General features: G+C 50.5%; 1 protein-coding gene across 2 annotated transcripts in view; it reads right to left on the reverse strand.

Moving 5' to 3' along the window:
- Window positions 1-26,532, reverse strand: part of GFRA2 (GDNF family receptor alpha 2) — a 108,859-nt gene that overhangs the window by 71,591 nt on the left and 10,736 nt on the right. For both annotated transcript variants that reach the window (XM_061426945.1, XM_061426946.1), the window contains exon 3: window positions 22,319-22,402. In XM_061426945.1, the coding sequence (XP_061282929.1) occupies window positions 22,319-22,402 (84 nt within the window). The remainder of the gene's footprint in view (window positions 1-22,318; window positions 22,403-26,532) is intronic.

Genomic DNA, 26,532 nt, shown 5'->3' on the forward strand with positions numbered 1-26,532 from the left:
CACATCAAAAAATCTTTTTAAAAAAGCATCAGTGTGGGGCCCAGCCCAGTAGTGCTCAGAAGTGAAAGCCAGGGGGCAATCTTCAAAGACAGACCTCACTCCCAACACCCTGCCTAACCAACAGCAAGCAGCCTGATGAAGGCAGGAAGAAAAAAAAAAAAAACATGCCTCTCCCCTTCTTGTAAAAGTTAAAGGGGAATTAGGGCAGACAGGGAATCAAGATTCATTTTCCTACATATTCAATTAACGAATCTTTTTTTAATTTATTTATTTTTTAATTGAAAGACAATTGCTTTACCGTACTGCATTGGTTTCTGCCATACTTCAATATGAATCAGCCACAGATATACCTACCTATGTCCTCTCCCTCTCGAACCTCCCTCCCACCTCCCACCCCATCCCACCCCTCTAGGTTGCAATTAACAAATCTTCATTGAGGATCCACCAAGTGCCAGACACCTCCCCAGACCCATGGCTGGGGTCAAGGTCAAGGTGATGCTCATGTATCAGGGAGTTCATGGCGCTACCTGTAGGAGCCAAGAGAAAATCATCCTGCCCAGACCAGAAGGTCCCAGAAGCAGGGATCGCTCTGCTGCAACCTACAGGGTGAGGCAGAGGAAGCAGAAAGAGTGGAAAGGGGGTCCCAGGCAGAGGGAACAAACAGCAAGATCAGAGGTTGGCAAGAATCTATAGCAATGCAGCATGCCTGGAGATGGAGTCTGGAAAAGGGACCACCAGAGATGATGCTGGGGAGCCAGGCAAGGGTTTTCAGCCATGGAATTGGGGCAGCAAGGGGCGGGGGGGACACGTGCCCTTCCAAGCAGTTCCCTGAGCAGCTGCCAAGCCACTCTGCCCGGGCCAGGCGAGGACCCAAGGATGCCTGTCTACACAAAGCCTGTTCCAGGGGCACCGCCTCCATGGGAGGGCCCTCCGGGACCAGCCAGGTGCTCTTCCTCCTCCAGTGCACCTGTCAGGATGCTGGCTGGTAGAAGCGAACAGCCACACAGCCTGGGGCCTGAGGTGAAGGAAAAGAAGGCTGTGAGGGTCCCCAGAGGGAGCGGGACAACAACCACGAATGAACAGCAGCTAAATCAGGCCCTTGGCTGCCTTCAGGTTCCCAAGTGCACCCTCCCGCTCCCCTCAGCAAGTTCCCGAGTAAATGCAATGTAATTATAGCCTCACGGCTTCCACTTGGAGCGTGAAGAGTGAAAGCTTTTGCTAAGGGGGTGGGAAATGTAAACCCCTGGGCCAAAACTTGGTAAATTTCCTAGAAACACACACACAAAGGTGGCGATAGTAACAACAATCGCCTAGTTACCAGGAAGATGCCCCTTCTGATCCTCCTGGAGGGGAGACAGAGGCCAGTGGGTGGATGACAGGGCCCCACTCCACCCTGGAGAGAGGCCCTGGGGCTGGGCTGCTCTGATTGACCTGTTAAGTGAGGAACGAACTGCCCAGGCAGACAGGCCTGGCACAGCCTCTCCCCAGCCCATGCACTGCCCCTGCATCTGCACTAAGGCACCTGTCCCTAGGGTTCTCCTGAAAGCAGGAGGAGAACGGGATGACACAGGATGAGATGATTTGATGGTATCAGCAACTCAATGGACATGAGTTTGAGCAAACTCTGGGTGATGGTGAAGGACAGGGAAGCCTGGCGTGCTGCAGTCCATGGGTCACCAAGAGTCAGATACGACTGAGCAACTGAACAACAACAAACCTCAGGAGTCCAAAAAGTTATGCTATCCTTTTCAAGAGTCCCCACTGGGGGACTTCCCTAGTGGTCCAGCGGTTAAGAATCTGCCTACCCATGCAGGGGACCCGGGTTCGACCCCTGGTCTGGGAAGATTTCACAAACCATGGGGGTAACTAAGTCCGTGTGCCACAACTACGGAGCCCACACGCCACAAACACTGAAGTCTGAGTGCTCTGGAGCCCACAAGCTGCACTACTGAGCCTGTGTGCTGCACCTACTAAAGCTTACACACCCTAGAGCCCATGCTCCCGGCAACAAGAGTAGTCACTGCAATGAGAAGCCCACAGCGTCAAAGACAGCGCAGCCAAAAATAAATAAATATTAAAAAAAAAAAAAAAACCTCTCCACTGGGGAAAAAGGATGAGATGCTGGATTGCAAATACCAGCCTCCCCCAGCCCAGTGTGGGGCTGTGGCTCCTGAACCAAAATATCCAAACAAGCAGGGAGGGAGGTCCCCGCTACCCCACCCCTATCCCGCCCCATCCCTGCACAGACCACACAGGACCTGCCAGGGATTCAGGAGCAGGAAATTCCTCCCAGGCCTGTGCCAGCCCAACTGGCCAAGGAATAAATGGTAACAGCTGCTCCTGGGAAAGGGAGGTGGGATTTAACCACGCCTGGCACTTCCCAAAACACATTCTCCCAGCTCCAGTCCCTGGGGACACAATCTGGCTTCCCCCTGAGGGCGGGGCAAGGAGGAGCCCCACTGTGGAGGGGCAGCTTCACCCTTGCCAAGCCTCATCCACCTACCCTCTTCCCTCCTGGGACTCCGCCCTGCCAATGATGATCTGTCTTCAAACATTCAAAATGATATCCTTGAATATTTGCTTTTACAGAACTAGGCTTACCAAACCACAGTTACCAGGTACCACCTATATGGTTTTGGCCATGTTACCAGTGGGCTTCCCTGGTGGCTCAGGTGGTAGTAAGGAACCCGTCTGCCAATGCAGGAGACTTGGATCCAATCCCTACGTCAGGAAGATACCCTGGAGGAGGAAATGGCAACCCACTCCAGTATTCTTGCTGGAGAATTCCATGGACAGAGGAGCCTGGTGGGCTACAATCCATGGGGTCACAAAGAGTCGGACAAGACTTAACAAATGAACAACATCACCAGTACACTTGCACTAATATTTAATTTTTTAATCTCTTAATTCTTAAACAAAATGAAATATTCACTTTTTAAGTTTTTGAATACCTACCTAGATTGGTCCTGCATGATAACCGTTATGTTAATTCTGAATTTTTCCAAGACCTCTTAAAATGCACAGCTATTGAAATTAAAATACTTATCCCTATGCCCATCTCCCATTCCAGCAACAATGTGCCTGCCCGTGGAGGGAAGTAACTGATTCAAAGTTCTCAAACTCTGGTGCATTTGTGACTCACTTAATCTGCCTGTTACTCACAGAGGCTCAGCCAGCCCCACGCCAGATGCTTGCAGTGGAGAGATCTGTGGCTGGCACCCAGAGAGCTGGATTTCACAACTCTGCGTGATGCTGAGGCTGCCTTCCAAAGGTGGAGAACCAGAGAGTAACAGGAGAAGCGGAGCTGCCCCGGCTTGGTCCCCAAGCACACACACCCCCCACAGCCCACCCACAGTCGACCAAACCCATCCTCAACAGAGGAAGCTTATGGGCTTCTGTTGTTACCAGGGCATGTCCCCAGGGGCTTCACTCTCACCCCAACCAAAAAGCCCATGAGGGTAAACCTTCCAATCACAAATAGGCCTTTCCCTGGGGAAGCAAAAATAAGATGTTCCTCTTTCCACAAGGCTTCAAAGCAACGGGACCCACGGTTTTCAGCTCTCCCTTCTGACCTTCCAGGAAACGGCCACGCTTGTCCCTTGCCCTGAACCCTGCTCCTAGCCGCCACGTCCACCCTCCAGCTGACCCTGGGCCTGTGGGCCATGCTCTGCAGCTCGGCCCCTAAAGTGGGAGTCAGAAACCTGGGCCCTAATTCCATCTCTGCCTCTCCTGAGCGTGGGAAGCCCCCAGTGAAGTCTGACCTCTGGGTTTCGTCTCCTGACCTGGAAAATGACAGGCTTTGAACTACCTGGTTTTCTGTGTTTTGTGACTCTCCTGCCTACTCCCATCCCCCATACACAGACCTGTGCAGGGCTCTGAGGTCTGGAGGGAAGGAGGGAGCTCCCCGTCCCACCCTGTCTCTACAAACCAGCTGAGGAGTCCAGCTTGCCCTGTGCAAACGCAACAACATGTATGCACACCACAACCACAACACACACACACACACAAGGCCTCACAATTGCACCTGCCTCCTCCACACACAGCACCAAATCCCAGTGTGCCAAGCAGCTGTCAGCCAACAGCTGTTTCCACGTGCTGACGACACACCTTAGAAATCCAGCTGTGAGTTGAGAGAGAGAGTCCGGGCTCTCCAGGGGCTTTTATTCTAGGGAGAGGAAGACTGGCAATAATCACATGAACAAATAAATAAGGCAAATTAAAGTGTTATAAGTGCTATGAAGAAAATCAAGTGAGTAGAATTCAGAAGAGAATGAGGGAAGAGGGAAGGGCTGTCCTAGGAGGTGACATCCAAGCTCAGAAAGAATGATGGGCAGGAATGAAACGTGGAAACAACCCCAAGTCAGAGAATCCCAAGCAAAAGGAAGAGCATGTGCAAAGGTCCTGAGGCAGGCTGAGCTCAGCGTGTTTACAGGCAAAAGGAACGGGAAATGGCTGGAGTTTTGTAGATGAAACAAATGTAAGAGGGAGAAGAAGCCAGAGGGGCAGTCAGCAGAGGGCACACGTGACTTGCAGGGCAGCATAAGAACTTCAGATTTTATTCTAAGATGCAAAGCGCTTATTTTAAGGATGGGAGTCACCCAACCTCAAGTACTTTGCCTGACATATGGAAGACAGAGTTCCCATGAAGGGGTGAGGGTTAAAGCGGAGGCCAGTTCCAGGCTGTTGTAGTAGCCAGTGAAAGACTGTGGCAGCTTAGAAAGAGTGAAGACTGCAAAGATGTCCAAAAAATGAGCCCAATCTGCAAATAACTTAGAGATAAAGCCAACAGGATGGATTGGATGCTGAAAGGGAAGAAGGAGAGAAATCAAGGAAAACTCTTAGGTGGATGGTGGACTCATTTTGTGAAACAGGAAAGACTTGGAGGAAAGAAAAAGGGGCAGAACAAAATGTTTTCAACTGATGTCTGAGATGCCTATGAGATGTCCACGTGGTGAGGTTGAAAGGCAGGAGGATCATGGAGGCTGGAGTTCAGGAGAGAGGTCTGAGCTAGCGATAAAACTGAGCATGACCGACAATGAAGGCTATTTAAAGCCATAAAACTACACGAGGATGAAAATAAAGAAGAGGACAGGCGTGGTCAGGACAGAGCTCAAGGAGCCATCATTTAGTAGAGATTGGACCATGAGGTGATGGACAATCAGGAGATACTGGTGCCATGGAAACCAAGACAAGAGTTTCAAAAAGGAGGTCAGTCAACTGAGTCCAGATAATAAGGTGTGCAAGGGGGGGCAGAAAGGCACTCAACAATGAGATGTAGACTTCACAAACTCTCAGCAGGGCTGGATGGAAGGCAGGAAGGGTGAGGAGGGCAGAGGAAGGGGTAAGGAGAAGAATTTCTATGTGAGGAACCCACCTTCCCTGCGGGTGGCAGTCACCCTGACCATCACCTCCATGCTTCTTGCCCTGTGGGGCCACCCTGCCCAGTTCTCCCTCAAGACTCACTAACTTTTACAACAGTCAGGTACTGAGCATCCACTACATACAGAACACTGCTGGAGAAGTAACGGGCAAAACTCCTGTTCCTAGAGCTTACATTCCAGCGTGAACAAGAGATTATAATCAAGTAACAAATGGAAATTTTCCCCTTGGCCTGAGGCTGACTCTGCAGGCTGCACAAACATCCCTGCCCATCCTGCCTGGGGCTGCACTGGTGATAAAGACCAGGGACTCCCAGCTGTGTTTGGGGAGTTGGAGGATCCGGTGAGCCACTGACTAGCAGAGCAAGTGTGCACAGGTAATACAACCTCTTTCCGCCTCTTTTTGCTCATCTGCAAAATGAGGATACAACACCCACCTTGTCTACACACAGAACTGCACTAAAGACTACAACGGGATAAAGTGAAAGTGAAGGGCTGAGTCGAGTCCGACTTTGCAACCTCATGGACTGTAGCCTACCACACTCCTCCATCCATGGGATTTTCCAGGCAAGAGTACTGGAGTGAGTTGCTGTTTCCTCCTCCAGAGGATCTTCCCAACCCAGGGATCAAAGCCGGGTCTCTCGCATTTTAGGCAGACGCTTTACCGTCTGAGCCACCAGGGAAGTCGTCCCTAATAGCTCAGTTGGTAAAGAATCCGCCTGCCACGAAGGAGACCCTGGTTCGATTCCTGGGTTGGGAAGACTGGAGAAGAGAAAGGCTACCCACTCCAGTATTCTGGCCTAGAATATTCCATGGACTGTGTAGTCCATGGAGTCGGAAAGAGTCGGACACGACTTTCACTCACAGCATCCTAGGGAACGATAACAACGGGATAAAGCAGATGCAAATACCACCAGCAGTTTCCAGCCCACAGCACATGTGCAAAAAATGCTTGTTTAAGAATGTGGTCCCTGCTGTTGGAGGGAATGTAAATTGGTGCATCCACTGTGGAAAACAGTATAGAGGTTTCTCAAAAACCTAAAAACAGAGCTACCAAATGACCCAGCAACTCCACTCCTTGGTATACATTTGAAAAGGGCAAAAACACTAATTCGAAGAGATACATGCACCCCAATGTTCACTGCAGCATTATTTACAATTGCCAAGATATGGAAGCAACCTAAGTGGCCATAAAGATGATGTGGCATGTGTGTGTGTATATATATGTATATATACACATATATATATATTCCAGTGTGTGTTAGTTGCTCAGCCGTGTCCTGCTCTTTGCGACCCCATGGACTGTAGCCCACTGGGCTCCTCAGCCCATGGAATTCTCCAGGCAAGAATACTGGAGTGGGTAGCCATTCTTTTCTCCAGAGGATCTTCCCAACCCAGGGATCGAACCCAGGTCTGCATTGTATATATATATAAGTATGTATTTGTATGTATTGGAGAAGAAAATGGGAACCCAATGCAGTATTCTTGCCTGGAAAATCCCATATACGAGGGAGCCTGGCAGACTATAGTCCATGGGGTGGTAAAGAGTCAGATACAACTGAGTACACAAGCATCTGTGTGTGTGTGTGTGTGTGTGAGATGGAATAGTACTCAGTTACAAAAAAGAATGAAATTTTGCCGTTTGCCGCAACGTGGATGAGCTCGGAGGGCATTCTTCAAGTGAAATAAGTCAGACAAGATAAATACTGTACGATGTCACTTATATGTGCAACCTACAAAATACAAGTTAGTGAATATGACCAAAAAGAAGCAGACTCGGATATAGAGAACAAATTAGTGGTTACCAGTGGTGGCATGGGGAGGGGCAACACAGGGTGGGGGCGTGGGAGGTAGAAACTGTCGGGTAGCATGCAGGCTCAAGGATGTATTGAACAACACGGGGAATATAGCCAATATTGTGCAGTAACTATAAACGGAAAGTAACCTTTAAAAACTGTATAAAATTTTTTTAAAGATTTTTTTTGTGGACTATTTTTGTCTTTATTGAACTTTGTTACACTAATGCTTCTGCTCTAAGTTTTGTAGCCCCAAGGCATGTGGGATCTTAGCTTCCCAGCCAGGGATTGAACTTTCACCCCCTGCATCGAAAAGCAAAGTTTTAACCACTGGACTGCCAAGAAATTCCCCCCAAATTTTTTTTAAAGAATATTTTCCCTAGAAAGACCCTCCCCTCCATCCCTCTGCTTTGACACGGCCCTGCTGAAAGTGGCCTGTCCAATGTGCCTCTCTCTCCAGTCTCACACATCACACACAAAAAGCCAAAAGGGCCCCTGGTCTCCCCATTCGTAAGCAAGAGAAGGGTTTCAGAGCTCCCTCTGCTTATCTGAGAAGCCTGAGACAGCAGGACCTCAGCGATCCTTCTCATCCCTGGCCCCCACACCACCGGAATTGGTGGCCTGGAGCCCCACATCACCCAGCAGGAAGCGGCATGAAAAGACAACTGAACTTCCCAGGAGATGACCGGCCAATCCCAGCATGCACTCCTGCCAGTGCTTGGCTGTCATTCAAGGCCCAGAGATCCGGTGGGACCCCAGACTTCATCCCCCACAGCTCTGGTGCCCACCCTCCTCACATAGGCCCCAGCAGTCGTAGTCCAGGCTTCCTATCACACTCGATTTTCTCTTGAAACTTCACCCTCACCTTCAGCCCCTCACAGCATGCGGCCACACCAGGACTCTCCCGGGCACCTGCATTTTTGGAAACAGGCCAATCCACCAAAAGTCAAGTTGATGAATGACAAATTCACGGCAAATCAATTCTAAAAGAAATCAACTGCTTTTGAATATCATTTTATATTTTGACAAATTGTAACTGCTGTCAGAATTCTTTCTGTAAATGGCCTATCAGTCTTGATTTTATGTTTCTAATAAAAATTAAAACTTCATTAGAGTATTTCACATTTGAAGGGACTTTTTAGCCACTTTTGAATGCTCGTTGTCCTTTTAAATATAGTCTTGGTGCAATTTTTTTAATATTTAGGAATTTTAGCATTCTCATACCTTTTCCCACAACAGCCTATCAGCTTTAATTGTTTATAACAGTTAAAAGCCAAAATTGAGCCATTTCATATTGGTGTGGTTCACCTTAATTCTTTGTCAGTTTCTTTTATTTCTGGTGAATGAAAGTAGGATTAGAAGCACCAATCATAAGCTGAATTTTTTTTACTGATTATGAAATATACCTTTCTTGCTCTAAGAAGTCAACATCAACTCCCAATGCTTAGATTCCTGAAAAGCTGAATATATCTTAAAAAACAACAGTGAAGACCATTTGTAAAAAAAAGAAAAATCTTCAGAAGCCATGAAAATCATTCAAATGTGCATTTCTAAAAGCTTTAAAAATAATGAAAAGAAGGATTTCCCTTGTGGTCCAGTGGTAAGACTCTCTGAGCTTCCAATGCAAGGGGCACATGTTCAATCCCTGTTTGGGGAACTAAGATCCCATATGCAAAATGGCGTGGCCAAAAAATATATTTAAGGGGGGGGGGGAAAGTAAAATAATAATAATGAAAAGAAACAAGTTTTGGCAGATCCATAAATTGGTAAAATCAATCAGTGATGTGGTCATTTGGCATACTGGTTTTGGAAGAAGTGACCATTGGGCAGCTTATAGACAGCTGATCACTGAGCCCAGAGGTGGTGGGGGGTCCTGCTTTCTCCTCAGGGCCATTTTTGGGCCATTTCTCCTCCTACGGGACTCCTGATACCAGTCCACCCCCCTACTTCTCCTTGGCACTGTTATCTATGGACCCGATCATTCCCTGCTGCCCCCGCTCATGAATGACCTCACACCCAGCTCACTGTCCTCCCTTCTGCCCAGTCCCTGCTACCCTGCCCAGCAGCTGCCCCTCCACACTCAGCCTCCCTGCCTGACTCAGCTCTCTTTTCATCACTGGCCCTGGTTTCAGCCTCCTCTGCATGGAGAGCCCCTGCCTCCCTCCCTGTCTACATTCTCCCTAAGTGACCTCATGATCCCAAGGCTGTTAGTACCATCTATATGCTAACAATTCGCAATCTGTACATCAACTCTGACCTCTCCCAGAACTCTGGGCTTACATCCAACTGCCTACTTGGCATTTCCAGGTGGAGGTCTAACTAGCATCTCAATGTCCATGTGGCTGAAAGAGAACCCTGGATCTCTGCTCCCCGCCCCAACCTGCTCCTTCCGTCACCTTCTCCATTCTAGTAAACGGTGGTAGCAGTGTTGTTCAAGCCTAAATTATCAGATCCCAGTAGATCCCAGTTCTGTGCATCTTTTCCTCTTTTGCTGTCATAGCACGTGAGCCACTGCAACAGCTCACAGGCTCTCCCTGCCCCCTGATCCACCCTCCCATGGCACAGGAAGAACCTTTTCAAAAACATAAATCATACTGTGCCACGCTGGTATTTGAAATCCTCAAAGGTTTCTCATTGCTCTTAAAAGGAAATCTTAACTCCTTAACTTGCCTGCGGCATCTCAGGGAGTTGGCCCCTGCCCACCTCTGTGCCCACCTCCCAAATCATCACTGTCCCAGCCCACCTTCCAGAAGTCTCACCCTCCACCACACGGGTCCCCACCTGTGGGCCTTTACCTGCTGTTCCTTCTGCCACTCCCAGAATTTCCTACAGCAGCATCCTTCCCGGGAATCATACTTGGGCATTTCCAATCCAGAGTAGCCACAAGACAATTAGCTCCTCATTGTATTTTAATCCTTACTCAGCATTCATCACTATCTCACTTATTTTTGAGAATTTGCTTGTTGGCTTGTTTGGTTTTTCTTAGTCTCAAGCTAATCGGATGTAAGCTCCATGAGAGCAACAGACTCTTCTGTCGTGTCCACTGGATCAGGGCATGGCATGCAAGGGATGCTCCGTGAGAGATGGACTGACACGCACACCTCTGCAGTATGGGTACCAAGCGTCCAGAGCCCAGCAACATAACCTCCTGACTGTAGAAAGCCGCGAAACTCACAGTAAGTTTCAGTCTGTTCATTTTTGTTGATCAGAGAATGGCCTTCCATCCCCTAACATCCCTCAGTATTCACCCCTGACCCCCACTCCCAGGGCTTCCCTAAGAGGTCAGAAAGGGCCTGAGGGCAATGTCTGTTCCCCAAGGGAAGGACCACCACTGCCCACATTCCCACTCAAGTCTCTCCATCCCTGCCTCCCTCCCCTCCCCCCACTCCACGTGCAGAAGGGAGCCACAGCCAGAACTCATAGACACACATCACCCAACACTTACACACCACCCACACACATATGTCACCCAACATACATACCACCACACACACACACCCCCACCCCACACACATACCACCCCACCAACACCACACACATGCGCACCCCACACATATACACACCACACACATACACACCACCCTACACACACTACACACACACACCCCACACACCCCACTCTACACATACACACCACCCCACACATACACACCATCCCACACACACTACACACACACCACACACATACACACACACATACACACCACACATATACACACCACACATATACACACCACACATATACACACCACACACATACACACCACCCTACACACACTACACACACACACACCACACTCTACACATACACACCACCCCACACATACACACCACCCCACACACACCGCACACATACACACCACCCTACACACACTACACACACACACCCCCCACCCCACACACATACCACCCTACCAACACCACACACGCACGCACCCATACTAACACAACCCCACACGCATATATCACTCTACATATACACACACCACCCCATGCACCACCCCCCACACACCCCACTCCACACATACACACCACCCCACATACACTACACAAACATACACCTCACACATATACACCACACACATACACACCACACATACACACACCACCCCACACATACACACCACCCTACACACACACACACCCCACCCCACACATACACACCACCCCACACACACTACACACATACACACACCACCCTAAACACACTACACATACACACACCACCCTACACACACTACACACACACACCCCACACATATACACACCACGTATACACACCACCCTACACACACTACACACACACACACACCACACACACATACCACACATATACACACCACCCTACACACACACACACACATGCCCCACACAAACACAACCCCACACGCATATATCACTCTACATACACACACACCACCCCATGCACCACCCACCCACACACACCCCACTCCACACATACACACCACCACACACACACACACCACCCCACACACACACACCATCCCACACACACACACACCACACACATACACCACCCTACACACACTGCACACACACACACATACCACTCATATACACACCACACATATACACAGCACCCTACACACACCACACACACACACACCACCCAGGCATTCACCACACACACTTATCCTCCCCATCTACACACTACACACATGTACACATGTGACCCCAGTCAGATCTGTTCCTTTCTCTACACATCCATGGGGTTAAAAGAACATGCTGACAGACCTAGTTAGGAGGAGCATTCCCAAAACAGTTACTCAAATCCTGCTTTCTACCCAGATAAATAAGAGGAGCACAGTTCCTGGCTAAGTCAGGAGGAGCATGAGGGGCACCAGGGTGGGGTGAGGGGTGGAGAGGGTGTTGTGGGGAGGAATGGACCGAGCCCTGCATGCCAAGAGTGCAGGGTGAGCCCGGAACCACCCTCACCCCCGCTGCCGGCAAAGCCTGTCTATCCACCCACGGGGAAGCAAGTAGGTGCCCCTAGAAGATGCTATTTGAAGGGAACCAGAAACACTTTGCCCAACCAAGACCTCACCCCAACCATAGCACCTGAGCCTCTATCTTTAAAAAACCTCTCATTGGGTTAAATATTGTTCTCTCCTTTTTTCTTTCATGGACACAAAGAGAAGTAAACATGAAGCCACTGGCACTCTGCTCACACCTCCTGCAAGCAAATCCTCCTGGCCGGAGGAGCCCGGGGGAGAAGAGGAAATGAAACGGAAGACAGGAAGCGCTTGGCACCCGGATGGGGAAGCTGGCCTCCTCCCATCGGTCCCAACTGCTGACCAGCATGGCCAGAGTCACGGGTCACCACCCCCCACCCATTTCTCCCTGTCCCCACAGCCCCTCCCCATGCCACACCCTCTCCACCCTCTCCTCGCCACCAGACACATTGTCCCTGGAAGGGGAGGTGGAAGAGGTGACAGAGCTGCAGCTAAGGCCCAATTTTCACTGATGCTCAGAGACTCTGACAGCTGTTAGAAGAAGAATGTGATTTTGAAATTTAAATAACACGCTTCTGCATTCGGCTCAGGCAGACAACCTGAGGATAAGCAGTTTATCGCCTGAGCCACCATGCGGGGGGCAGGGAGACGGGCTGCAGTTCCCCCCGCTATCCCCTGCCCTGAGTCCCCAAAGCCTCTTCACAGGGGCTGCCTTGGGATCGAGTTCCCTCTGAGAGGCACCAGCCGACCTGCTGGGCCATGCTTGTCTCTTCAGCTCAGCAACTTCAGGGGAGGAGGGGCAAGGGGGCCCTCAGCGGAGCCAGGGAAGGGAGAGAGCCTCGCAGGGCATCCGAGAGAAATGAGCCAAGCCCAACTCTCCGGGTCTCTACTCATGCACTCCGGTGACCTTCACGGGGGACTGACTCTGGAGCCCAGGGCTAAGCCACTCCTTCACCCAAAGGCAGCTCAGCCCCACCCCACCAGGGACTCAACCCGAGTCAGTCACGCTGAGCTGTGTCCCAGAGAATTCCTGAGCAAGAGTCCCAAGGGAGGAGACCCCGAGAGGCCAATCTTCCATCTGCCACAAGGGTCTCCAGTCACTGTCCTCTGAGCCCACGAGACCTAGAAGTGGGGGTAGCCTCTGAGCCACGATGCTGCTGGGATTGTCACCCTCAGATCCCACTCCCCTCCTCCAAGACTTTGCTGATTTCCCCTGGCGCCACCTACTGCTGCCTCCCTTGGGCTCTTAGGGCTACACTAGCACCATGGATAAACCACCTCGTGGGTGTCTAAGCCATGTCCACCTGCCCCAACGATCCAGTGAGGACACAGTCTGATTCCCTTCAAAGCAGCATCTCAGGTAGTGCTTGCATCACACCGAGATCCACCTCTTCCATGAAACCCTCAGAAGCCCCCAGTCCTTCTCTAAACCTCAGGGCTACCCGACAGGCAGCCCACATGGGGCACCTCAGACCCACCTGGACCTCTTAGCCAGCCTTCCTGGTGCAGCTCTAAGAGCTCACACTAAACCACTAGCTCCCGCCAGCACCTGGCAGCATCATCTGTGGCCACTACCTAGGGTGCTCCTGAGCTCCACTGCCTTCTGGGGAGGTCACCACCCATCCTTGCAGGGCTCCATTTTACAGATGAGGAAAATGAGATTCAGTCAACTGATCCACCCTGTAGTCATTCAGTGAGTAGGGTCCAGCTAGGATTCAAACTAGGACCAGCAGGTCTCTAGTCCGCCACCATCCTCTAGCCCAGGATCCTCCATGGATGGGTGTCAGTGCCAGTGTTAGGCACCCAGGGAAACACAGAGATGCGTGGGTGCAGTGACACAGAGCCCAACAATCACACTGCAATCATATTCGTGCCCCCAGCACGCAAGAGTAAGCACTGTAATAAGAACGAAGCACAAGGGCACAGAGGGGGAGGGTGATGTCCCTCAGGGGCCATTTCCAAAGCTTCTTGGCAAGGGTAGGGTTCCCTCCTCTCCTGAGGCCCCTGAAAAAGGACCAGTGGAGCCTCCAACTAGAACACCCCAGAGGTGCAGAGAAAAGGGAACCCTCCTGCACTCTTGGTGGGAATGCAAACTGATACAGCCACTATAGAGATCAGTATGGAGATTCCTTAAAAAACTAGAAATAAATCTACCATATAACCCAACAATCCTACTACTGGGTATAAACCCCAAGGAAACTGTTAGGTAGGTAGAATAGGGAAAAGGAGTCCAAAATGGCGGTGGCTACTACTCATTTAGGGAAAAAGGCCCTCCAAATATTACTAGAAAGGTCCTTCAGAGGAACAGGCCTCCAAACAACTATAAAACAGGTGGTCTCCTCTTGTCCCACTTGCCAATTAAACAACCCCCAAGGAGCTCAAAGACCCCAGCTGGCCCAGCCCATCCAACGACGTGGGGCCTACCCAGGAGAGGACTGGCAGATGGACTTCACCAAGATGCCAGTTTCTCAAGGGTATAAATACCTATTAGTCATGATAGATACATTCACAGGATGGATTGAAGGCTTTCCCACCCGGACTGAGAAGGCTGAGGAGGTGGTAAAAAAAACTGCTTCATGAAGTCATTCCAAGATTTGGTCTGCCCAGGTCATTACAAGGTGACAATGGGACATCATTTACTTCTAAGGTCACCCAAGGAGTCTCGAAAGCATTGGGCATTACTTATTATCTCCATTGTGCCTGGAGGCCTCAATCTTCAGGAAAAGTAGAAAGAGCCAATCAATTCTTAAAATCAGTGATAAAAAAGATAACCCAGGAGACCTCCCTGGGATGGAAGGGGGTTTACCAATAGCTCTCCTCCGCACCCGCATTGCCCCTAAGGAACAGGTTGGTCTTAGTCCTTATGAGATTCTATATGGGAGACCTTTTGCTTATGTCAATGACCTCTTCCTAGATCCAGAGGTTCAGACCCTCCAGTCTTATACCATGGCCATTGGGCAATTCCAACAGGATATACGCTTGTAGGGTATGAACCAGGACCCAAAAGATTCTAAAGAGTCACCACTGTATGCTCCAGGGACTCAAGTCCTAATTAAAGTCTGAAAAGATGGGTCCCCAAAGGCTCAACTCCAGCCCACATGGAAGGGCTCCTACCCTGTAATACTTTGTACCCCCACAGCAGTCAAGGTACCAGGACATGACTCCTGGATTCACTACTAATGAGTCAAGCCATGGAAGAAAACAGAAGAGGACACTTGATACACCTGTGAGCCCCTGGGAGATCTCAGATACCTATTCAGAACTACCAATGAGTGCCATTCTAATGAACACCCCCAAAATCTGGTTTCTGGGGATAAGATTTCTCAGGATAACTCTAAGGAGCCAACAGAGCTTGACAGAGACTGTACTCCAAAACAGACAGGAGATAGATCTTCTGATCCCTGAACAAGGAGGGACTTGAGCTATCCTGGCGATGTGAATTTAAAATTGACCAATGTCCCTACTAGTCCTTGTTATGCTATATTGATGATGCTTATGATTATTCTATGTACTGTCAATTGTCTAACCTGTTTTGTCTCTGCCCAGGTCAACCAGCTACAACATGCAGTGTCAGTTCAACAAAGATATAAAACTACAGCTGACCACGGAAAGTATCACACACCCTTGGACACCGCTATAAGGACTCTGAGGTTTGAGACTAGCAAGAGGGGGAGGCCCAATACCCCTCGCCGCCCCAGCTCAGCAGGAAGTAGCCAGAAAGACCTCGATGCCCCTATTCCCAAAGAATTGGGCCTTCCATCTCTTGAGGGGGGAATGTTAGGTAGGTAGAATAGGGAAAAGGAGTCCAAAATGGCGGTGGCTAAAAGACAAGGAAGGTCAAAGGAAGGTCCGAGGACCAGAGTGAAAACTTCAGGCAGAACAAACAGCACTCCTGGATAAGCCCAATGTGCATAGGGCAGGCCCAGGTGGAGGGAAAAACATATAAAAGGAGGAGCCAAAGCGCTTTCTCTCGGACTCTATCTCCCGAGTGCGCGCACGCTCTCTCTCTCTCTCACTCTCCTGCTATCTTCTAAATAAAATAGAGCTGTAACACTGATTTGCCTAAGAGCTGTAGCACGGTTTGTCCAAGACCCGAGAGCTGTGACGCACCGAGGGCTTTAATGTCCGTCGCTCCAAATCTTTGTTGTGACGAGACAAAGAACCGAGGAACATACACTCGAGTGACAAAACCATAATTGAAAAAGATGCATGCACCCCAATGATCATCGCAGCACTGTTTACCTAAATGTCCATTGACAGATGAATGGATAAAGAAGTTGTGGTACATACACTCAGTGGAATATTATTCAGCCACTAAAAGGAATGCATTTGACTCAGTTCTAACAAGGTGGATGAACTAATAGCCTATTATGAAGAATAAAGTATCAAAAAGAGAAAGACAAATATCATATTTTAATGCATATGTATGGAATCTAGAAAGATGGTAGGGATGAACCTAACTGCAGGGCAGCAGTGGAGACACAGATAAGAGACTTGTGGACACAGGGAGGGAACGAGAGGGCAGGACAAATTGAGAGAGCAGCGGGGAAACACATACATTACCATATGTAAGATTAGATAGCCAGTGGAAATTTACTGTATGACTCAGGGAGCTCAAATCCAGTCCTCTGTGACAATCCAGAGGCGGTGGGATGGGGAGGGAGGTGGGAAGGGACGTTCAGAAGGGAGAGGACAAACTTATACCTATGGCTGATTCATGCTGATGTCTGGCAGAAATCAACAAAGTATTGTAAAGCAATTATCCTCCAATTAAAATTTAATTAATTAACTTTTTTAAAAAAAGAACATCTGAGGAGTGCAGTTTGGTGCTCCGTGATGACCTACATGGATGGGCAGGATGGGAGAGAAGATTCAAAAGGGAGGGGATATGTGTATACATATAGGTGACTCACTCTGTTGTACAGCAGAAACTAACAACATTATAAACCAACTATACTCAAATAAACAAAATAAAACAAAAATTTCCTTAAAAAAAAAAAAAAAGAACATCCTCAGGCCTCTCCTGGCTCCATCCAAGCAAGACAGCCCACCCCAGACGCTCACAGCCAACTGACACTGTCACCACCCATCACTTCTTCCTCTAACCACTAACAGAAGGCCCAAGCCAGGCCTCTCACCAGCCACCCTGTGTTCCCACCTGATCACAGTGAGCTAAGGCCACAGAGGCCCAGCAGGCGCCCCAGGGACCCACTGTCCCCTAAAAATCGCCCAGCCACCTCCCACTGCAGCCCCCACCCAGCATGAACATGGCTGGGAGGGAGCCTCATGTCACCAAAAGCCATGCAACCATCTCCCATAAACAGGCTCCAGGACAACCTTGCCTGAGCCGCTGATGGCCTTGGAGAAATCACTCACCTGTCAGTTGTAAAAAGTGAAAGTTGCTCTGCTGCTGCTACTGCTAAGTCGCTTCAGTTGTGTCCCACTCTGTGCGACCCCATAGACGGGAGCCCACTAGGCTCCTCTGTCCCTGGGATTCTCCAGGCAAGAACACTAGAGTGAGCTGCCATTTCCTTCTCCAATGCATGAAAGTGAAATTTGCTCAATTGTGTCCAACTCTTTGCGACCCCATGGACTATACAGTCCATGGAATTCTCCAGGCCAAGAAGCTACATGTTTGAGTCCAATATCCCAGGTACTGGGCCAGGAATCTACATGCAATTTCTCAATTTTTTGTTGTTGTTTTTGTTGTTTAGTCACTAAGTTGGGTTCAAGTCTTTGCAATCTGATGGGCTGTAACCCATCAGGCTCCTCTGTCCATGGGATTTACTAGGCAAGAATACTGGAGCAGTTTGCCATTTCCTTCTTCAGGGATCTTCCTGACTCAAGGATCGAACCCACGTCGCTTATGTTTCCTGCGTTGGCAGGTGGGCTCTTTACCGCTGAGCCACTGGAGAAGCCCAAATTTAATAGCAGATATTTGCATTTATTGTTCTTGTCCTCTGTCCACAGGATTTAAAACCTGAGCAGGTAGGTGTTGCCATCAGTCCAGCATTGTGTAAGAAGAAACCAGGGCTTAGAGCTGAAGCACCGGAAGAAGTCTGAGGAACATGACGGGCAGGGGGACAAGCAGGACTGAATCCTGATGTGGACTACCCCTTCACCTGGAGCCGCAGTTTCCCTTGTTGCCAAGTAAGGAGTGGGCTTAGATGATCTCTAAGTTCCCTTCCAACTATAGAAAAGACAAGTTTGCATAAATTTACTCTGTACCCACGGATAAGATGGTTGGATGGCATCACCGACTCAGTGGACGTGGGTGGAGTTGGTGATGGACAGGGAGGCCTGGCGTGCTGCAGTTCATGGAGTCGCAAAGAGTCGGACACAGCTGAGCAACTGAACTGAACTGAACCCACGTATCTGGCAACGCCTGTACCCATGTATCTGGCAACACCTGCATCAGGTGCCCAAGGCCATGGAGGCCCCCAGCCTCACCAGTAACACAGAGAGAGTGCCCACTGACAGCCCCGTAAAGGCCCCTGCCTGCTGCTTCTCCCTGGCCCTGAGGCATGGCCCAGCAGTCGAGAGGGAAGCCACTGCCTGGCCCAGGCCCTTCATCCTCACTTTTACGGCCTCACCCCTTGTAGATGAAGCATTTCCTTTCCCTCACTGTTCGCATCACCCCTTGCAGCCCTGAGAAGCCTGTGCACCACAACTAGAAAGTAGCCCCACTTGCCGCAACTAGAGGGGGAGGAGCAACTAGAGCGCGCAGAGGAACAAGGACCCCACACAGCCGAAAACAGATCAATAAAGAGACAGTAGCAACTTAGCCCCAAAGATACAAGAGCAGCCTCCCCCAAGTCCCTGGGTTCCAAATGGGAGTATTACAGTCTGGAGAATTCCCAGTTCTGCCCCTCACCACAGCCTTTCCACATCAAGATGGTGGAGGGGGCAGCCTAAGACCACATATAAATGTGTGGAAAGGTAGGAGACAGTGCTTCATACAATCGTATTGGGCGGCAGCCTTATCATCCTGAAGCATCAGTGCAGGACCTGAGGTCTCCCAGGCTGGGCCTCCCCAGCCAGCGAGCCACAGGTGGGTCATACACCTGCCCAGATATTGACCCCTCAGCCTCCTGGGCAGGCAGGCAACAGCCATGACCATCTGAGCTCCAAGCTGCTCTACTCCATCCTATGGATGTCAAATAACACCACCGTCGTCAGTGCGCCTTGATGAGGTCAAGCCTGCTCTAAGCTCACATCTTCCTTTTTCAGAAAAGAGACATAAGGTCTGGAGCAGGGAAGTGACCTGCCCAAGCCCATCAGCTGATCTGTGGCAGAGACTATGCTGGAATCAGGCTCGCAGTTCCCCACTCAGCCTTCTTTCTGCTGTGTGCCTCCTACCACGGTCTGCTTGGTTTCTTGGTGGCCAGGTTTCCCTCAGATAGAGCCACCCCATGCACCAACTCGAGGGCTGCTCTGGGTGAAGCAGGGGCAGCAGGCGCAATGAGGGGGAGCCTTGCCCTCACTGTGGGGAGTGGTCCCCAGAGCCCAGGGATCCAGGGTCATGCGGGGCCCAGTTAGATTGAGTGAGCTGCAGACCAGCAATCTCCTCATTTGTCTTGTCAACCTCCTTGTCCTGCAGAATGCCAAATCCATTACAGAAAGATTTTCTGCCAGGAAGATACTTAGTGTCAGTCTAGGAAGCACTGGAGATCCCAGCTCGGGTGAAGACCTCTGACCTTCAACCTCCAGGGAGCAAGCCAAAGCCATTTCTTCCCTGGAGGTAAATCCAATGGCTCCCGCCCAGACAGTGGCACCTTAGCTTGGGGTGGGGTAGGAAACGGGTAGGTCAGGTTGCTAGGATTTCCCCATCACAGCATCCACATGCCAACTACCTCCTCAATCTGCTGGAGTCCCCAAGCACTGCCTCCGAAAGAGTGGCCCAAGGTGGTTTTCTATCCAAAACTAATCAAGAGATGTGAGAATCAAATGTCTGTGCTAGGGGGGGCCTCAGCCAGTCCATCAGCCAGTTCAGCCCCTGAGAGATGGGCAAGGCTCATCACAGAGTCATCACAAAGCCATAAACAGAGACAAGATGGGTACCTCAGCCATCACCCCATTGCAGGGTGTGAGAGTGAGAGCCCAGGGCAGGCCACTCCATGCAGGGACCATCTGTGAAGTCACCATCCCATCCACCGCCATCCCCGCCACTACCAGTGCCAAAGGCACATCCAAATGGTCCGTCTTTGGCCACTGCCTCCCTTTTCATGGGTCCCAGGATTTCTCCCACCAGGTACATGTGTTATCACCACCTCTTAATCCCTTAGAGCATGCCTTCTCAACAGAAAAGGAGGGTATCAGCCCTAAAGGAGCAAAAATGGGCTCCTGGGTAAGCAAAAAAAAAAAAAAAGGAGATATGACAGTGGCATGTGGCCCTCCAAACCTCAACCCTATCCGACAAAATTTTATTACTTAGCATTGGCTATGGACTGAATTGTGTCCCCACCCTAAATTCATGATGCTGAAGCCTTAAACCCCCTAGTGTGACTGTATTTGAAGACATGGCTCTTAGGAGGTAATTAAGGTTAAATTAAGGTCATATGGATGGGGCCATGATCCAATAGGATTAGTGTCCTCATAAGAGGAAGAGGCCTTTCTTTCTCTTTCTCTCTGTCTCTCCCCCCTCTCTTCTTTCTATCTCCCTGCTCCAATCCCCCACATCCTTCCCACCCATCTACACCCCCTACCCTGAGAGGACACAGTGAGAAGGCTGCTGTCTGCAAACCATGAAGCAAGCCCTCTCCAGAAACCGAACTTGCCAGACCTTGACCCTGGACTTCTGGCCTCCAGAACTGTGAGATAATAGACTTCCATCATTTAAGCCATCCAGTCTAGGATATTCTTTTATGGCAGGCCCAGCAGACTGAGACTATTTCTCTCTTTAGAATTAATTTTTCTCCTTAAAGGGGCAACAATGAAAAAAAAGAAAAATTTGGGAAATACTGTCCTGGATTCTTCATTGGAAAGGGCCCAGGGTCTCGCTAGAGAGTCTTTCATTTCAGTCTAGAGTTCTGCTTCTCAACTGGCAGTGACTGTTCCCCTCAGGGGACAAGTGGCAGTGTCTGGAGACGCACTGGGTTGTCACAGTTTGCGGGGCTGCTCCAGGAATCCAGTGAGTAGAGGCCAGGGATGTTGCTAAACACCATACACAGGACAGCTTCTGCCACAGAGAGGATTACCCAGGTCAATGGCAACAGCACTGCTGTTGAGAAACCTTGGTTTAGAGCAAAAGAAACTTCAGAATGTTTCACAGTCACAAAGTGCCAGAAGCCTGAGATTTGGGGCCCTACACTCACAGGTCTCGGTGAGAAAGCCCACCCTGGTCCTCTTTAAGCACGACTGGTGACTCCAGAAAGCTCATCCCAGCCTCCACAGAATTCCCAAGACCAGAAGGCCCTCCCCAGTGCCCAAGTAGAGGTAGGCTGCCCTAGACCCATTGGTCACCCAAAAGCCAGAGGGAACAAGGTCAAGAAGAAAGAACCAAAAAAACTCACGGGGCTCCTACACACAGACCATGGCAAGCAAACTGGAGCTCAACTGAGCCTCTCACTCCCTAGGCAGCCTGAGGCAGGAGTGGCCAGGAAGCAGAGGCTCTCCTCAGAGGGATTTCAGAAGCAGAACGCCCAGGGGAGACAAGAATTTCTGAACAGAATGGACGATGGTGACAGGAACACAGGCCACCTCAACTAACAGCTCCCACAAGCCCAGCAACATGCTCAGCCATGGTCAACCATTGGTTCATTCTGACCCTACGGCCATCCAACAAGATAGGTGCCCTCCCCTCTGCACCAAAGAGCAAACTGAGGCACAGAGAGGCTGAGCAAATTTACCAAAGTAGAACAGCTGGAAAGGACCCAGCCAGGCAAGATGAGTGACAAAATGGGAAAGCAATACCAGATGTCAGATTCAAGACCTCCTGCATGGCAGGTCATTCTAGGCCATTCCCATAAATGCTTTAGGCCACACACAACCTCGGTGGTGGTGAGAAAGGGGGAAGGTGTCATGGTTTTCTCTTTACAGATGAAGACCCCAGATTTGGAGGTGTTCAGGGGCTTACTGGCGAGAGGACATCTCACCCAAGCCACAAGGTTCGATCTGCCAGCCCCAGGGGACCTGAGCAGAACTGTCAAGGCCCCAGCACAAGCCCACTCACCTGAGAAGATTGAAGCAAGCCTGAAGATGTCCGAGAGGCGGGCGGTCACTGGCTCATAAGGTGAGGCTTCATAAAACTCCTCGCCTGGAAGAGAGAACCGCATCAGACCAGGCTCACATCCTGCCCAAAGCTTTGCACACTTTATGTGGGTAAGGTATTTCTCTCCAACCAGAGCAGATCAGACTGCCCAATACAGCTCTCTCATGACTCCCTGCATGCCCCGGCCTCTTCTAAGGACTTCTATATGCTTCTGGAAAGAAGGCACAGGGGAAGGTGGAACCCTGATACTCACCATGGAAGGCCAGGTATTAAACAAATCCCAGGATTTGAAGCCAAAGGACTCTCCAACAGTCATTTAGTACAACTTCCTCATTTCACAGGAGAGGGCTCTGACGTGGCCCAGAGAGGTGAAGCAACCTGCCTGAGATCACACAGCTCCTCATGGCAGACCTAGAGCTACCTGGCCCTGACACTAACATCCTCTCCCATCACAACAGACTGGCTCTGCCCAGGCTTACTTGGGTGCATGCATCCTCAGTCATGTCTGACTCTTTTGCGACTCCATGGACTGTAACCCACCAGATTCCTCTAACCATGGGATTCTCCAGACAAGAATACTGGAGTGGGTTGCCGTCTCCTTCTCCAGGGGAACTTCCCAACCCGGGAATTGAACCCACCTCTCCTGCATTGGTGGGCAGATTCTTTACCACTGAGCCACCTGGGAAGCCCATACCCCAGCTTAAGGGGACAGGATTTCCCCATTGCTTCCCACCATGTCACCAGGAGTGACTGGCTGAGGTCCACTGGACGGAGGCCTGACCAGTGACTCCTGTATGCCTTCCGACCTGTCTTCCCCTCCACCTGCTGCCCCTCCCCCAGGCTCTGGGGTGCACCAGAGGCTCGAGGATGTGAATGAGTGACAGCAGATAAATGGCGGATGACTGCCCTGGAGACCCAGCACCACCTCAGCGGGACTCCTGCCCCCTCCACCAGTACCTCAGCAGGAAAGGGAAGATCCTCGAGACGGACATGATGGTGAGAAGAAATCAATGGATAATCACTCAGACTGTGTGTGCATGCAGAGGGGGCGGGGGAGACAGGTGATGACCACAGCCTCACACATTGATTTCCTGTCCACCTGAGGCCCAGAGCCACAGGCAAGCTCACCACCTAAAGAGGAGTCCATGGGGGTGGCACCCCTGCAGGGGGCCACCTGAAGGAAGGGGCCGGCCTCCGGGGCTGGCCTCCGGGGGAGGGGGGTCTTGGAATCTGCTTCTTCAGCCAGGCCCCAAAGTCACCCACAGGCTAGCCCCTGACTGGCTCTCTGCTGGTCCAGGGACAAGGCATCTCTCCACTATACTAGGATGACCCCCCAAAAAAGGGTACAGACCCCCCCCCCAGAGGACATGAAGGGGCATCTCTCCACTATACTAGGATGACCCCCCAAAAAAGGGTACAGACCCCCCCAAGAGGACATGAAGGGGCATCTCTCCACTATACTAGGATGACCCCCAAAAAAAGGGTACAGACCCCCCAGAGGACATGAAGGGGCATCTCTCCACTATACTAGGATGACCCCCCAAAAAAGGGTACAGACCCCCCAGAGGACATGAAGGGGCATCTCTCCACTATACTAGGATGACCCCCCCAAAAAAGGGTACAGACCCCCCAGAGGACATGAAGGGGCATCTCTCCACTATACTAGGATGACCCCCCAAAAAAGGGTACAGACCCCCCCAGAGGACATGAAGGGGCATCTCTCCACTATACTAGGATGACCCCCCAAAAAAGGGTACAGACCCCCCCAGAGGACATGAAGGGGCATCTCTCCACTATACTAGGATGACCCCCCAAAAAAAGGGTACAGACCCCCCCCCCCAGAGGACATGAAGGAAGAGCATGCCCCCTGAGAAGTGGCCCCACCCTTCACTGTATCTCACAAGAACACCCTTAGGCCCCACCCGATCCAGCACACAGGGCGCCTTATGCACAGGGGGTGCCCACTGGTATCTGCCTAATCCAAAGATGACTCTTTGGTCCAGGCCTGTCTCCAACCCCACCTCCCCCCCGGGGCCTGCAGGGCCATCATGGGCTTGCAAGATCTCAGCATCCTCCCCTTTGCCCACCAGCACTGGAGAAACTCCCTGAAGGGGGCGGGGGGTGGAGCGTACCAGCCATGCTAGCTGGTGCAAACAAATAACAAGAGAACTTAGGAAGTGCTTTTGTAATAACGATGAGGTTATGTTGTGCTTTCTTCATACTGGCACTATTAGAAGTGCTTTAGATGTACTAACTCATTTAATCCTCTTAATTTCCCCAGGGGCTAGGCACTATTATTCTCCCTATTTTTCTGATCAGGGACTGGGGCATGGAGATGCTACAGCACTTGCCCAAAACACACAGCCGGTGAGTGGCAGAGCTAAGTTTCAAATCCAGGCTGTTGGCTCCAGAGTCCAAGTACTTAACCAGTATGAATACTGCCTCCAAAAATAAAAAGTGTTACCGAAACCAAATTCTTAAACAAGTACTACCAACCCTGAAGATTCATTGGAAGGACTGAGGCTAAAGCTCCAAAACTCTGGCCACCTGATTCGAAGAGCTGACTCATTGGAAAAGACCCTGGTGCTAGGAAAGACTGAAGGCAAAAGAAGTGGGCAGCAGAGGATGAGATGGTTGGATGTTATCACCAATTCAATGGACATGAGTCTGAACAAACTCAGGGAAATAGTGACAGACAGGGAAGCCTGGTGTGCTGTAGTCCATGGGATCGCAAAGAGTTGGACACAACTGAGCGACTAAACAACTCTTGCATACTTTTCACAGAGCTGTCTTCTCCTGGCTGGACCACTTCCCTACAGCAGGGCCTGTCCTTCCCTATAGCATCTGACACAGCACTGTGCCTGGGTACAGATGGGCTAGTATGACTGATTGGCCCAGGGGATGGATCTCTGGGGAAAAAGAGCCTCTTCCATGACTGGTTGGGAGGGGCCCATCCTATTTAAATCAATTCTCCTTGCCTGCTCCTGCAGCAGAATTCACCATCAGGAAATCTGAGGTCTGCCTGGCAGCAAGACTGAAGTCAAATGCAGGATGTCAGACTCCAGGCCCACGAGCTGGGAGAGGACATGTAGGGAGAACCCTGTGCACTTCACATTTGCAGAAGCAGGATGACCTTGAACTTCAGCATTGCCACTGGAGGAGGCAAGAAGCCTGGTCTCAAGTGCCCTGTGCAGCCAACAGTGACATCCCTCCCCTCACCCCAATGTAAATACTGGTGATTACGGGGGCGGTTATGGCAGAGGGGAAGACGAGCTCAAGGCCACAGCTCTCCCCCAGGGCAGTGGTCACTTTTCAGTTACTCAGTTGTGTCCAGCTCTTTGTGACCCCATGGGCTGCAGCATATCAGGCTTCCTTGTCCTACACTGTCTCTCGGAGTTTGCTTAAACTCATGTCCATTGAGTCAATGATGCCATCCAACCATCTCATCCTCTGTCACCCCCATCTCCTCCTGCCCTCAGTCTTTCCCAGCATCAGGGTCTTTTACAATGAGTTGGCTCTTCATGTCAATTGGCCAAAGTACTGGAGCTTCAGCTTCAGCATCAGTCCTTCCAATGAATATTCAGGGTTGATTTCCTTTAAGATAGACTGGTTTGATCTCCGTGCAGTCCAAGAGGCTCTCAAGAGTCTTCTCCAGCACCACAGTTCGAAAGCATCAATTCCTTGGCACTCAACCTTCCTTCAGAGAAGGCAATGGCACCCCACTCCAGTACTCTTGCCTGGAAAATCCCATGGATGGTGGGCTGCAATCCATGGGGTCACTAAGAGTCGGACATGACTGAGCGACTTCACTTTCACTTTTTACTTTCATGCATTGGAGAAGGAAATGGCAACCCACTCCAGTGTTCTTGCCTGGAGAATCCCAGGGACGGGGGAGTCTGGTGAGCTGCCGTCTATGGGGTCGCACAGAGTTGGACACGACTGAAGCGACTTAGCAGCAGCAGCAGCAACATTCCTTATGGTCCAACTCTCACATCCATACGTGACTACTGGAAAAACCATAGCTTTGACTATATGGACCTTTGTTGGCCAAGTGATGTCTCTGCTTTCCAGGACAGTGGAAAGGGGTCTACTTAGAAGAGTCCAGGGTCTGGTCCCACCAGCAGCTTGCTGTGTGCCCTGTGAGGCCTACCACACCTCTCTGCATCTCAGCCTCC

The sequence above is a fragment of the Bos javanicus genome, chromosome 8 (genome assembly GCF_032452875.1).
Source record: "Bos javanicus breed banteng chromosome 8, ARS-OSU_banteng_1.0, whole genome shotgun sequence".
Classification (NCBI taxonomy): Eukaryota; Metazoa; Chordata; class Mammalia; order Artiodactyla; family Bovidae; genus Bos; species Bos javanicus.